Consider the following 14,921-nt stretch of genomic DNA (forward strand, 5'->3'; position numbering starts at 1 on the left):
GCACTCCCTTCAGTCTGCCCTGCCTCGCCTGCGCTCGCCATGGAGGAGCAGAAGGTGAGAGCCGGCCGCGGCGGAGGGCGGGCGGGGAGCCGAGTGCTCGCTCCTGGGAGCGAGAGGCGAGAGCGGCTTCCCCGCGGCGGCTGCCTCCCTCTGCCGGGCAAGTCGAGCAGTCACTGCCCGCAGTGGCCCCCGGAGAAGCTCCCCGCAAGGGCCGGTGAGAAGCGTGCTGCCTCCGTGGGCAAAGGGGACTACGATTAAGGAAGCGACGGTCACGTCCTATTGTACTAGCAGGGCGGCCGTGATGGAGAGGCGCTTTTCGTTTTCTCTGTTCGTTCTGTCGAGCATTACTTTGTAGCAGGGGTACGGAGAGGTTGGAGAGTCACGTGGCTGAATACTGAGTTTTGGCCTCTCGGTGCCTGCGTTTTTGGGATGCTCGCTTTATGCTTACAGTTGCTATTTTAATAAAGTACAGCCCTGGCATAAAGCCCTTTCCTAGTGTATGTTCCTGTCATAAGCAATTACAGAGTGCAGACAGGCCCGTTGGTTTCCCATTCATGTAGAGCTGTACTGAAGGGAACTAATTAATGGAAGTATCTTTTCTTTTGCATTTTTCTTTTTTTTCATGTGACTGCTGTGCTGTAAATTCCTCCTTCCCTCACCTGCTGCTGTCTCCCTCCAGGAATTCACTGAGTAGCAGGGCTGTATTTGGTAAAGGGATTGTGGGGATTGTGCTTGGGGATTGTGCTTTTTTCCCTTACTCTTTATTTATTATTATTATTATTTTTTTTTTTAAAAAGCCCTTGCAAAAATTTTGGCTCATTGTAGCTTTTTAGCTAGCAGTCCAAACCTACTTTGCTTGCTGACTTCTTGAAGACTATGCTTTTATGTACTTAGAGTTTTGCAAGCAGTCTGCATGACTGGCATTGCTAATGGCTTGAAGTGTATTGATCTGAGAAGTTAGTTGCTTAGTTTAGCGTGTGTTACTGACTGTTCATCATCATCTATGTTTAGAAGGTGAGATGTGAACTTTCTGAGAGTGCTTCTCTAGTAGATGCTGCGTGAACTTGAAGCAGCATGTAGTTGTTTGGCATGCCCAGGATGGCTGCAACTGTCACGTGGGTGCTCTGCACGGATGTTCCTCAGTGACGTGATTGTGCATAACTGAATTTCGGTGCTACTTGGAGGCTCTGAAGGCAGTAGAATAATCATTATTAATCATATAACTAGCAATTATTCTGCTGCTGATTTGCAGCTGTCCATGACTTTGCTAAAATGCTGTAGCTCTATGATTGAAATTGGTTCTCTCATCACTTGTTTGGCTAAAACTGGAAGGTCTCGGGGACATTTTTGGCCAATAATATGAGCAAGGAAGCTAGGGATGCTCATAGAGCAGGGTGACTTGTATATTCTCTTAAGCAATTTTGCAAAACTCTGTCATTTCCAGCATGTGAAAGAAATATGGAAGACTAAGTTAATGGAGACTAAGTATGACACTTCATTTGGAAATTTGGTCCCTTTATGGAAAATTAATGTAGCATAAGCACTCATGTGCTTTAGAAATTCAGATCTGCATGCAGCCATAAGATTGAAGAGTTTAAGTTGCTTCTTAACAAGTAAGAATGATGTAATTGTTTAATTTACTAAAGTTTACTCTTTAACATTCGAGGTGCCCAGCTGCTTCGACAGATGCTGTAGGGTAATATAATGTCAATTGTTCGTTATTCAGGGAGGGGCTGTTTTCTTTTATGCTCTTGTCAAGACTACTGTGCCACCACATGCTGCAGGGCTTTGTCCTTTCACCTTTGTCAACCCTTGCAAATCAGCACTGTTGCCTTACAAATGCTGTGTATTTTTTACTTCAAAAAAGTTCTAGATTCTGAGAATAAGAGTAGGTACTGAAAACTGAAGAGGACTACTATGCCAAGTATTAGAAGGAAATGGCTTAAACTTCAACTGCTGTATAATAATCTAACGATGATATTTGGAAAATGATTTTGAAACTGATTTTTAGGACCTCACTTCAACACCCTCTAGCTAACATATCTGTTAACCTCCAAGGTGTTCCAAGAGTTATTTATAACAAAGTAATGCATTCATGAATGTAGAGTGAATTTAAGTATCCTTAGGGGGATAAATACCAAGAATTTTTATTGAACTTGATACTGTAGTTGCTGTCATATTATGTAATTTATGTATAAGGCTCAATTGCTCTGTAAATATAATTTTCCTTAGTGTGCCTGTCATTGTACATAACTGTAGTGAATTTGCAGAAATTCCATTTATAAGAAATGGAGAATAATGCAGTGGCCTGAATTTATCATATATCTTGGTAATGTTTGGAAGAAAATCTGTGTATTATGTTAGTTGCTCTTAAAAGCTGCCTTTCTATTTTAGTGTCATGTGCTTTGGTGGTTCATATACACTGTGCTGTTAGTGCTGCTGGATTTTGAGGCCTTTTTTCACCTGTTCATAGATTAGGAATGTTTATTGTTAAGATGGGTCAAACTTGAAGATGGAATTCCTCTTTGGAGATATTGGTAGCTTGCTTAGACCCTTACTGATCCTTGACTGATTGTTGAATTTAACTTCAGCTGTTTTAGGAAACAGCTTGTTTGACAGTTATTTCTAGTCTCTGCCATATTTTAGACTGCTTAGTTAAAGGCATTCTAAACACTCTTCAAATGTAGACCTTTTCTTTTAGTCTTATTTACTACTGAATAATGCTTTTGGGTTCTCTAGCTGTGTATAACAAGACTTATTTTTTCCACATGGTAGAACTGAGTAAGCCCTAAAATCCTAGTTGAAAGAGGATTGAGAGTTTTCTTGTTCATCCAAATTGACAGTTATGTTTATAGGATCTAAAGCTTAACTGCAGGCTTTCTGACATGCAAAAACAATTGCTTCTGGTCTGTAGTGAATGCAGAAGCAGCTGGTTATATCATAGCATTTCATCGCTAGCATAGTGTGGATAAAAGTTGTTTTAAATGTAAAATTTTAACCAAGCACTGAAAGGATTCTGTAATTAAGCCTTGCAAATAAGCCTCACTGTTTCAGAAAGATACCACCTTGACTTGTTTGCTTTTCTAATGAGTCCTAATTTCAGTTGTCACAAGTAATTGTATTGTATCTTTCCGTAATGGTATTGTTTCAAAGTGCGTGTTTGTAAAAAGCAGTGGAACTTCCCTTCCTGTTAGTTGTCTCATATGTGAGCTACAGTGTTTTCAGTTTGGAAGCAGACAAGAGGTCAGAGAACTGATAAATACATCCTAAGAGGTTTATTTAAAAACTGCTGATGAAGGGGCCAAAGAAAACAGGTAGAGGCACGGCTTAAGATTAGTGGTTAAGTTCCTTGAGGGAGATAGGGTTAAAGAGTTGTTTTAGATGTTTGTGTGAAAGGATAAAGGTGCTTCCTTGCTTTTAATAAACAAATGCTACTCAGTATTAAATGATTTCTTTTAAACTAACAAAAAATTTTTAGCTTGTCAGAATGCCTTTTGGGCCTTTAATATTATTTTTTTTCTTTCAAGAACAGAATATAATTTGAATGTGTATGATGGAATTCTGTTAGTGCTGTAGGAAACAATCTGTGATACCTTCCACATATGCTGAAATGGTGATGGTTAAAGTCATGTTTCTTTAGTAACGTCTTATTTTTTGTAATTCTAGGAGACGCTGCAAAGGATTGTCTCTACTCTAGCAAACAAAAATGATGAAATTCACAACTTTATAGACATGCTGAACCATACAATAAAAAATGTTCAGGTACATACATGTTTAAGGTTGAAGTTTACATCTGGGAGGGGAGATAAACATTGAGACTGAAAAATGGGAAATTATTTGAAGTTTACAAGAGGTGAGCTGTATGAATTGAGTTTAAAATCATCATGTTGGAATCAGATAGAAAAAAATCTTGTTTTTGAAGCCTGTCTACAATGGGAAGGAATGTGGCTTATTGTTTTTGTTTTTTTTCGTGTGTGAAAAGCTGTCACGAGACTTGATTTCTGTAGTAGGCAAGGCTTCAAACTCCTCTCAGTTGGAGGTAGTCTGTTTTTTAAAAATACCACTCTATTTGGTATGTGGAAAAAGAGGACTGTTTTGATGAGAAAAGAATAAGAATTCTATAATCTTTTCCTTTTTATCATGTGCAGATTGGTGTGTGTATGTCAGTTTTATCTAATTTTTGTAACTTCTGCTCCAGAACAAGGTCTAGGTGTGTTTTCCTTGTCAACGAGCAAGGTTCCCTATTGATGAGCAAAGACTGCAAGGTTTGCTATCTTTTGTTAACGCTAAACCAACTTTAGGAATGAACCTCATTCCTCATACATTCCAGATGGTTTCTTGAATGTAGATTATACAAATGTAGTGTTGAATTAAGCCATTTTTACTATAGTGGATTACCTCTTTACAAGTATCTAGTAATGAAAGGGAAATGAAGGCCTTCTGGTATTAAAGCTGCCAAATAATTGGTTATGTGCAAGTTTTGTATCATTGTCAGGCTTGCACAGATTTCAGTTGAAGTGTCCTCTTGTCAAGTCAAGTTAGGAGGTGGCAGTATTTTCTTTTCTCTGGTAAACTGAGAAGTAATAAGAAGGTAAGGTAAAGTACATAGTCATGGTAAGGTGTGTTTGGGCAGACAGCATATTTTTTGGTCAAAAAGACCTACTGTGTCATATTTTAATACTGACTGCAACAATTTCAATCCTCTTAGGAAAACTCTTCTAATGTTATCTCCGAGTTGGATGAAGAATTTGATGGTCTGTATTCCATATTGGATGAGATGAAAGGTACTATGACCAACACTATTCAACAGGAAGAGGCCCGTAAAATTCAAGCTCTACAGGTAACTTCATAGCTAAAGTAAACTTTTGCAGCTAAGTAAAAACATTTTTTAAGCTGCTTATTTAAGTCTTAACTGAAAATGATTATTTTGGTTGTGTTTGCAAGAAATATAACTGGAAATGTGTATTCTAAGTACTTACGTGGTCCCTTCTGTTAGGGTAATTCATAGTTTTTGACAATATGCAGAAAGCAAGTAGTTCTACCTATTATTTACAGCTGGAGAATGTCTGCATAGGAGCAAACTTTGGATTTACTACCATCTTACTAAAAATAGCATCTGGACTGGAATTTTTTTTTCCAGTTCAAGGCAGAACAGCAGATGAACTTACATATTGAAGTAATTTGCTAAGGCCGGGACTTGCATTGGGTTCAACACTGGGTATGTTGAACACAAAGGCCAACATCCTATTGACAGAACTGGTCATCTTCCACTTAACATTTGGAGACTTATATACACACTTTGGAAGATGCTGCATTCTTGGGAAAAATGTTACACTGGTGTCTGATACTAAACTTATATGAACTTCATATTTATACAGTTCCATTGGTTAAAGTAGGAGATTTTTGTTTTGCAGTAAGTTTCAGAGAAATTGAAGCAAAAATATAGCCGTTTGAAACACGTGCAAGGTCTGTGGTTTTTGCAGTAGTTTGTTACAAGTTAACTTCAGCTTTCAGAAAAACTAGTGTTGCTGCAGGGAGCCATAGGAAAATTTACAGCTTTTAAACAGGCCATCTTTCTAGCCTATTTTTTTTATACTCCTACTTTTATAGTCCTATAGTCCTATAGTCCTACGCTCCTCTTAGAGCGTAGTATTAGAAATCAAGTTTTGTGTTGTTCTTTTCACGTACACAAAGCAGTAAAGGTTTTCTTGAAAGCATCATGTTCCCTTACCTTTCCTATTATTTGGTTAAAGAAGTTTTAGGAACTGCTTTGTAAGATAAGGTTCCCTTTGAAGGTCTTTTTTATTACCATGCTTAAAGGTTATTGATGTAAAACTTTTCAAAACTTCTGGCTGAATATTAAAGCAGATTTAAAGTTTGTTCTGTAGTTTTATCCTGAAATAATAGACCATTCTGAGTTTTGCATGCAAGCTTTTGCTAGAGTTCCTGTGAAGAAATGTGTACAACCTTCAACTAAGGTAGTTAAGTGCTTTATTTCATGTTTTCCAGCTCTCTTGTAGCAGTACTAGGCAGTGTTTCCAAATTCTGTTTACAAATGGTCTCCTTCAGATGCCATTTGTATAATATCTGAATATTTATTAATTTTTGGATGAATAATGCAAAAAAGTTGTTATAGCAAAGCTAAGTTCTCAAAGTTCTAAGGAGGAATCTTTGTTATATTCCATCCCATCTTGTAAGAAGAGAATGTTATGGTTGTGACAATGGTCATGTTAAGTTTGACACAGAATTCATATTGCACATATGAAATTCAAAAAAAAACCACAAAAAACTCTATTGTGCAGCATGTCACTGTTGAAGATCTTTATTAGTCAGAATTTAATATATCTGTACTGAGGTATCTCTACTGTTTCTTGTTTAACTGACAGTTTGTATAGCTATTTGACTACCTTTTTTTTTTTCTTCTAGCTTATGTTCAATTTCTTCTTTTCTACTTTTCATTCTTTCATTCCTTCTTTCTCTGTGTCATATCTGTACACACTTTGAGAAATTCCAAAAGGATCTAATTAGCAACTTGAGTATTGTCTGCTCTGTAGTGTACTGAGCCGAATAAATTCCACTCCTCCATCTTGGAGCAAACACTGTTGTTTTTTTTTATTTCTCTCTCTCTCTCTCTCTCTCTCTCTCTTTCTCTAAGTGACAATGTTTGTTTCATTACAAGTTTGTAATCCTTGACTTTATTCTACCTGGGCTAGTTTAGACAAATCTTGTGGCTGTTAATCTGAAATACAAATTAATTCTGCTAACCTTTCCTCGGTCACCTATTGTTTTGTTTTGTCTCCAACTAGAGTTATTTTAAAATGCTGATTGCTTATTCCTTATATCAGGTACTGATGTATTGTTTCTGCTAGTATATCTGGTTGTGCAGCAAGTCTTGCTGGTCTTTAATGACACTAATCTTTTATACTTAGAAGTTGACAATTTTGAGTTTATATAGAGTTTTGCAGTTTTTATAGATGAATGCACCAGTGTGTATTGATTCACTAATTTCAGTGTTTTGCAAATGCTTCCTTGAAACTGGGGTGCAAACCCGAACAGATTAGAGCTGTTGGGGCCTTCTGTTAAATGCCTGCAATCTGAATGTGCGTGTACATGCAGGGGGGAGAATAGATTTTCAAGGTACCTGCAGTTTGAGGAATACTCTTCAGTGGAAAAGAAGCATTGTCAGCTGCAGTTAGAGAGACCTTTTGCAGAGTAGTAAATAAATTGTTAAAGAGGACAAGCTTAAGGATTTACTTTAAAAGTTGAGCAAGAGTCCTTAGAAGCCTAGAAAGAAGACTTAGCTGTTAGATGACGGTCTAGAGGCAAGGAAATAGACACTCTCTGAGTGCTGATAGAATTCAGAACTTCCTTTTAAGGTAATGATGAGTGAATTTCTGTACAATTCGTTAACTTGGATTCCTTTTGTTTCACTCAAGTGGGTTAAATTACAAATTGTTCTGCAAGCTTATTTGCTTTCCTACATATTGGGGGTTGGACTAGATGACCTCTAGAGGTCCCTTCCAACCGTAAGCATTCTATGATTCTATGATATTTGTGTCAGAGTGCTTGAGAACAAGAGTATTTTCAGCTCCTTGGATCTTGCTGTCCCACAAAGGCAGGGTATGTTTCTCTGTTGGAAATTCCTTTCAAAAGTATGCCTGGACTGGTTGGAGCTTAAAGTAGGGGCCTATCCAGGTCCATGGAGACACCTGGAACTGAAAGTCTTGAGAAATAAATAGCTCTTATCGAACAGCTCTCGAGGGAAGTTCAGCTTTGATTTGCATTAATTATTTTAACTTGTAGTCAAGAAGAGCTAGTATTCATCTTGCCAGTATGTGTTCTGGTACTGGAAACCATTTTGACACTTACTCATATGGCTGTTTGGCTTGACTGTATTTGTTAGTTGAATTGATCTGTTTCACTTAACAACTCAACTGGGATTGAAACAGGTTGTGAAAGCTTGTGTGTGTAGTGCTGCGGGATCAAGAATTGCTGCCTGGTACCCACGTGATAGCTCAGCCAAACAGCTGAGCTATTTCTTAAAATCAGAAGAGGATGAAGGCAAGTGGAATGTTACAGATGACTGACACAGTCATTAAGAGCCCTACTTGTCTTTCAGCAGAGGCTGGTATCCAACTGCATCCCCAAGGGATGTTCTTTTGGTGACAAGGCAAATTTCTTCTGTAACTGAGGCACAGAAGGATCTATGCAGGGAGTGCTTTTCCTAACAGTGGCTCTTAACAGACCAGACCAACAGATGACAATTGCCTTATATGTGATTTGGTTTTATCCAAATCCTCATCTTAGATCGGGATTGAAAATTGCTGTTTGAAAGGAGGGGGCCTTCTTAGTTTAATGTTCCTTTAAAATGCTTGTGCTGAAGCTAGATTCTTCTTAAGCTGCAGAGGGAAAGCTTGAAAAATAGGGGCTACATAATTCTTTTATGTTATGATTGTTTCCAAATACTCAGTTCGTATAGAAGGAACTTTGAAAGTATTTGTCTTATTTAGCACTGCCTAACTTAACAACACTAAAATGCTTATGTTCATTCCAAAATACTATATGTTAGTGAGATGCTAATGTAAACATCTAGGTACTACATAATTTCTGAAAAATAAAATGCACCTTTTGCATTTGTTGCTTTGAGGTGTTCCCTTGGAACATTTTGCCATATGATGCTTGCTGTATGACTTGGTCAGCCTTGAATATCCTCCAAAGAGGACAGCAGCTGTCTTAGGTAAATGACAACTTGCATTAATCACGTGCCCCAAAAGTCTTCTACAAACTGTGTTTAAACTTACAGCTCTTGAACTGTTTCCTTGCTGCTGTTTTGTCCTCAAGCATTACGAATGAGGTACATCTAATGTCTTGCCAAAACTAGTTATAGTTCTGAAGTGCTTGAGGGTAGTTTGTTCTTGAAGTTAATAGAATTTGATCCTGAGACACTGACTAGTTCAAGTCTTTTTTTTTTTTTTTTTCCTAAAAGCTTTTTTCAAAGAAAAATGATTATACGATGGTCATTTGTTCTAAGACTAAGGTATACAAGTATCAATTTGGTTAGAAAAATAGCTGTAGATCAAATGACAATACAAAAGCTGCTGGCAGGACTACAGTTTGAATTAACAACTTGTCAGATGTGCAGTATGCTTAGGACCCTACTCTGTATGTTTTGGAGATGTATCCATAGTATACAATACTAGAAATGATGTTGAAACACTGGACTGATTTATTTACCTGAAATGTTAGCTTAATGATAGTTTTTGGTGGTCTTGGTTAAAGAAATTTGTCTTCTACTGTTTTTCCTTTGTTCTTCCTCCCTACTGCCCCCAGTCCATTATACTGGCATAGTAGACATATGCCAGACATATACTGGCAAAGTAGACATACTTTTAGGATTTTCTTTTATGACAGTTCTACTGCTTCCCTCTGTCAAGATTATTGTTACATGAGTTAACTGATCATGTTTAATGTAATGCATTTCTGTGAATACAAGTAAATGTGGATACACTCAGACTTAAGCAGCCATCTTCTGAAATCATGATTTTTAGAATAATTAGATTTATAAATGAAATCTAGCTTTATAAATCTGAGTTACATGAATTCCATTTACTAAATTCCATTTACTCCACTCCTGAATTTTATAGGATGTGCTGTAGATATATGTGTACTAATGAGGCACAAGAACGTTCTAGTTAACATAGTATGTATCAGTTTTAGTAGCTTTGTTTAGCTAAGTAGTCCTGCTTTGCTAGTGTATAAAAATCACGTATTTGCCTCGAATAGTGATTTTTTTTTTTTTTTTTTTTTTTTTTGCTTCAGAATCAACTTAGTCAGTGTAGTAGTGCGCTGGAGAGTTCTGAAGAACTGCTAGAACTTGCTGCACAGTCTCTGGACATAAAGGACCCTGTGGAATTCTCAAAGGTAGAAAATATTAAACTGATGTGCATAAGGCAGGTGCTGATGCTTGTCTCAATGTTAAATAGCCTTTGCATTTCAGAGCCTGGCAGGAGACATTTTTCAAGAGTAAGGGTGGTGATGCACATAAAAGCATAGTTAAGTGTCCACTGGGTCTAAGAGTTACAGTCTCACCAGTTTTAAATTAGCTTTTGTCAAATTGGTCTTAGTAGCTTCATTATTCAGGGAACTTTAAAGCATAGTCAAGTTTAAATGTGTCCGCAAAGCGCTGGAGTTAAAAAGCTCAGTCTCGCTCTTTTTTTTTTTTTTTTTTTTTTTGTAGTTTAATTACCCCTAGGAGATTGAAGTAGTAATCCACTGCATTGTGGATTGCATCCACGAGTACTGCCTTGCTTAGTAATTCCATCAGAAGTGAGATCAGTTTGAGAATCTCTGTAGTGCTGTGTAGCATCTGCAGTGGAAAAGGTTACAAGCTGCAGAGCTTATGGTCAGCTACAATTTAAGTAGACTGCTATGTTAGCTGCTTTCAATCTTCAGTGTCACTTAAACACAAGTACCAGAACAATTTGAGACTTTGTGCTGAGCTGTGAGGCCATACTTAATTTGTCCTTTATGGTAGGTTATATATAGTATATTACATATATTTGTAGGGAGGAGGAAAAGGAGTTCCTTTCCGGGATAGCTAACAATCAGTGTTCAGTAGATCTGTGTTGATGCTGGGTAACCCAGGAAGTGAAGATGAAATAAATGTGCATAGTACAGAACCAAAACTTAGAATGTGAATGATAGCTAGCCCTCAGATCTTTGGCAAGTGGCCTGTCAGTTGTCCTAAACTGTTATGTGGTACTTGCCAAATGTCTCAATATTTTGTTTGTAGCCATGCATAAATGACAAGATGTGTTTGTTTTACAGAACTTTATGCAGGTGTGGATCTTTAGTTTGTAACCTTGAACTTTATAGCTGTTCTCAAAAATCTTAGGAAACCAAACTCATGGCAATTTTCCTGTATTCCCAAAAGCTAATTATGTATCTTTGCAATATGAAAACAAGACCCTATTCAGGGCCTCATATTGTCATTCTAATACAAATAGCATATATGATGCAACAACAGATCTGTAAATCGTAGTGAAAATGTGTCCAATTGGAAGGGAATACTTACAAACTAGTAAAATAAGTCAGGGGACACTTTCCTCCCATAGAGTTAGGTCTTGTTTAGTGTAGCTTGTTTTAATAAAACTTTCATCAGTAGCAGGTTCAGCCACACCAATCCAACGCCTAATTACTTTTGCCTTTCTGTGTTTTACCTGGAGCAAGGGCACAAATCATTTTAGAACAGTGCCAAGAAAGCTCTCTTAATGTGCGAATTATGCTTTTTGGATACAAGTTTGTGTGCTGTCTCGCTTCTTGAATCTCAACTTTGATTCATTTACCCTGAAGAATGACAATTTCTAAACTAGGTGTTTTTCTTAGCATTTCGGTTTAAGTTGTCTTTTTGGCTTGTCATAGTGATGTATAATGACTGAATTAGCTCTTAAGCACTGTACATATTGTTCTGAACTCATTGTAAGTTTTCTTTTTAGGTCCTCCAATTCTTTTTTTCAATCAAATATTCTAAGGAAAGTTATTCTTGAGTTCTTCTAATATTTCTTTAACATGTAGAATTTGAGACTTTAAGATAATAAAAATCAATTCAGTTAACTTTAGGACTTGAAACTTGCATTACACTAACTCGAATGTGGAAATGTGCTTTGGTTGTATTATGCATTTTAAGAAAATGCAGCCTTGGCTATTGACTAGCTGAAGCTACCACTAAACTAATAAAAATACGAACGGCTGCTGCTAGGGAAACTCCATCCCCAGCTTTAATTAGCTTCTGCAGTAGTCCAGTTCAAGAGAAATTAGCATAAGACTAAACATTTTTTTTTCTTTGTTGCTTTTCTTAGACTTTTGATGGCATCATTAGCTCATCTTGAAGTCAAAAGAACATGAATTCCACATAAGAGAGAATTTAGTGGCTAGGTAGGATGTAGTTTGACAGTTACACAGCTGTCTAACTAAAATAGGCCTTGGAAACACTGGCATAAAGTGGCCTTGAAAACAGAAGTTCAGAGAAGTTAAATCAGGTCTGTCTTGCAGTTCTGGGCACAAAATACTCTGCAAGATGTAGAAATTATGAAGGTTCCTAAGAAGGTTTTACACTTTCTGAAGTGACAGCTACAGTTTACAGCTGCCATATAGGACAATCTGTTAGTAGTTTCTATAGTAGGTTTGTTTTATATTAAGACACAGCTATCTCTTAAGCTAAGTCTTTTTTAGGCTTGTTTGCACTTTCTGCCTTGAGAATATATAATCAGTTTTAGAGCACAGGCAATCGTGATTTTCCCCTAGTGTGCTTTATAGCAAATAAAATATTTTGGAGTAATTTAAAAATATATCATAAATACCTTTTATGTTTTAAAATATTTTGGCTTGTCCTTTCTTTGAAGGCAAACTCAGTTGCATGTTAGATCAAACAGCAATGTTAACCCCAAACAGGGATTCAGTAGGTTGGTCTAAGCCATCACTTAGCTTTCTACAATAACATTTCACTCTGCATTTGCAGCTCCTCTTGGTAAGGGAGGGGGATTGTATTTCTAAATGCCAGTAAAAGCTTACCTCTGGAATTACCACTGCTATTTCTGCATCTGTTTCAGTGGTATCATTTAAATGCTGTGGTAATATTCTGTGATTTATTTATTTATTTCTATCTAGGCATATGGAGAGACCCTTTTAGGAAGCATTATCTGAGTAGCATTGTAACTTTCAGAGGAAACATGAAAGCAGGTTATAAGTAATGCTTAGGAAGTGGAGTAATTTGGAATTGGTTTGGTGTGGCTTGAGATTTGTTATAAGGTGATCCACTTTTTCAGTTCTAACCAATACCATTAACATGCTTTATGCGGAAAATTTGTTTTGATACAAATGTTAAATATGTTGTAATCTTCAAATCTGAGCACCACAGTTTTGAGAATATTGTCTTCTTGCATGTTATTGTCTCTGAGTCTTGCATGGAAACACTAACTACCTTCTCTCTCTTCTCCTGATGTGCACCAAGGCTTCCAGACAGATCAAAGATAGGTACAGTACAAAGTCTACCCTTTTTGTCTCTCTGGATTAATCTTGTTCTTGAAACTGCATTTATTTTTAAAGTGACACAGTCAACTTAAATTCATTCTAACTCTTTACTCCTTCCTAAATGTTTTCTGACATCAAAACTTAGGAAAGAAGAGGGAAAACTTGGATCCTTTTCACTTTTAGTATTGTTCTTTTTTGACTTGGGACCTTTAATACCTTACTAAAGAGAAGATGCTTTTAATCCATGGAATTATAGCTCTGTAAGAGCAAAATATAAAGTTTTTTTTAGCAAACCTGACAACTGAAATGGAATAATGTTTCGAGTTGACCGTGTCCCTTTAAATTATGATAAAACCTTGATCTTTTCTTAATACTTAGATGGGCTTGTTCCTTTTGAATGTGAGGTCTTGTAGCTGTTGAAGTGTTTCTTGTGACATCACTAGGGATGATGTCGTTGAATTCACTATCTCTAGTTGTTTTTCGTTGTTCCTTCAAAGTACTGTTCAGAAAGCTAAACTTGTATTACTTCACAATAAATTTTAAGGCCGTCTTTCCTGACTCGGAAAAATGCTAATAATGCTCTGAGACTCTGGCCTTTCAATTCATAAAACCCACATGCTCTGTGTAATTGTTTGAGACAGCCCACAAGGGGTTTTCAGCATTTGCTACTCACTGACCAAATAAATTTGCTTTAATTTGCAATCAATTTACAGTTAATCTGTCTAGTTTTTTTCTGAACTTTATTGTAATATTAGTAACTATTAGAAAAAATAATTTTGCTTTTCTGTGGATAGAGAACTAGTCCACAGTAAATCATACCAGTAGTGACAGTGACTCTTTGACAAGGAACAAATGTAGCTTTATTCCTTTCAGTTTGTTGCAATGTTCTATAGTTTAATGCTGTTGAATTAGCTGTGGCTGGTGCTGTGTAGAATCACTGAGCCTAAACAGAAGTTAGAAACTATCTGTAGTTAACTTCTTAATATTCTGTTACTGTTCACCAAGGAAGAATAATTTTTTGATTAAATTTTGGCTGTAACAGTCCAGATGAACAGTACACTCTGATAGATGGCCTGTACGGGATTTCAGAAAGTCAGCTTTATCTTGGGGAAACCATTCATCCTGTTAATTCTGTCGTCTTTTCACTCTCGTAATTGTATCGTATTTCACAATATGCTTATCATCCTTAGCATGCTCCTATTTTACTGTCCAGCCCTCATATTATTTCGTTCATCTTGTGCCTGCCTGAAATTTCGATCTTTTCCGCCATTCTTAATCTAACTGTAGCTAACACACAATCACCCTTACATACTAGTGAAGCTAGTAAGTGAAACTAAGGTTTTTTGTAACTTACACAAAATGATAAGCATTAGATGTTCCAAATATATCATATATGTGTAGGTGTGAAGTGGATACTTTTCTTTACAAGTGACTTTTTATTGTGTGTATGTTGCTTTCCAGCTATCCTTTTAAAACATAGAGAGGGGACATGTGTGCTATCTTAATTTTATTGACATGGTGCTGCATGGCTTGGAGTCTTAAGAGATAAATTACATAAGAGACTTGCTCCTTTTTGGTTTGATCAGTCCATGCACAATAGGGGTGCTGTTATAGAAGCAATCTTACACACACACACACACACACACACACACACACACCAAGCTTACATTTCAAAAGTCAAAATGGGAGTAGTTAACTCTACAGTGCTTCAGTGTCTCTTCTAAGATTAATTCCAGAACAATTTTGTCATTGTCAAATAAGGCAAAATATGAAATTAAAATATTCACCCTTTTAACCAGTATTTTAATGCCCTCTGAGTAACACTTAAAACTTAGTCTCTTCCCCACCTTGGATCTTGTTTACTGGGATGGTCTTTGTATATTTTGAATCTA

The 14,921-nt window shown here is 36.8% G+C and overlaps 1 protein-coding gene across 4 annotated transcripts in view; it reads left to right on the forward strand.

The window, feature by feature from the left end:
- Nucleotides 1-14,921, forward strand: part of FSD1L (fibronectin type III and SPRY domain containing 1 like) — a 28,060-nt gene continuing 13,139 nt past the window's right edge. For all 4 annotated transcript variants that reach the window (XM_088530415.1, XM_088530416.1, XM_088530417.1 and 1 more), the window contains exons 1-5: nt 1-54; nt 3,667-3,762; nt 4,709-4,840; nt 9,820-9,921; nt 13,010-13,032. In XM_088530415.1, coding sequence (XP_088386541.1) covers nt 40-54; nt 3,667-3,762; nt 4,709-4,840; nt 9,820-9,921; nt 13,010-13,032 — 368 coding nt within the window. In that variant the 5' untranslated portion in view covers nt 1-39. The remainder of the gene's footprint in view (nt 55-3,666; nt 3,763-4,708; nt 4,841-9,819; nt 9,922-13,009; nt 13,033-14,921) is intronic.

The sequence above is a fragment of the Tinamus guttatus genome, unplaced genomic scaffold (genome assembly GCF_059628265.1).
Source record: "Tinamus guttatus ecotype Peru unplaced genomic scaffold, ASM5962826v1 Tinamus_guttatus_pri_ptg000372l, whole genome shotgun sequence".
Taxonomy (NCBI): Eukaryota; Metazoa; Chordata; class Aves; order Tinamiformes; family Tinamidae; genus Tinamus; species Tinamus guttatus.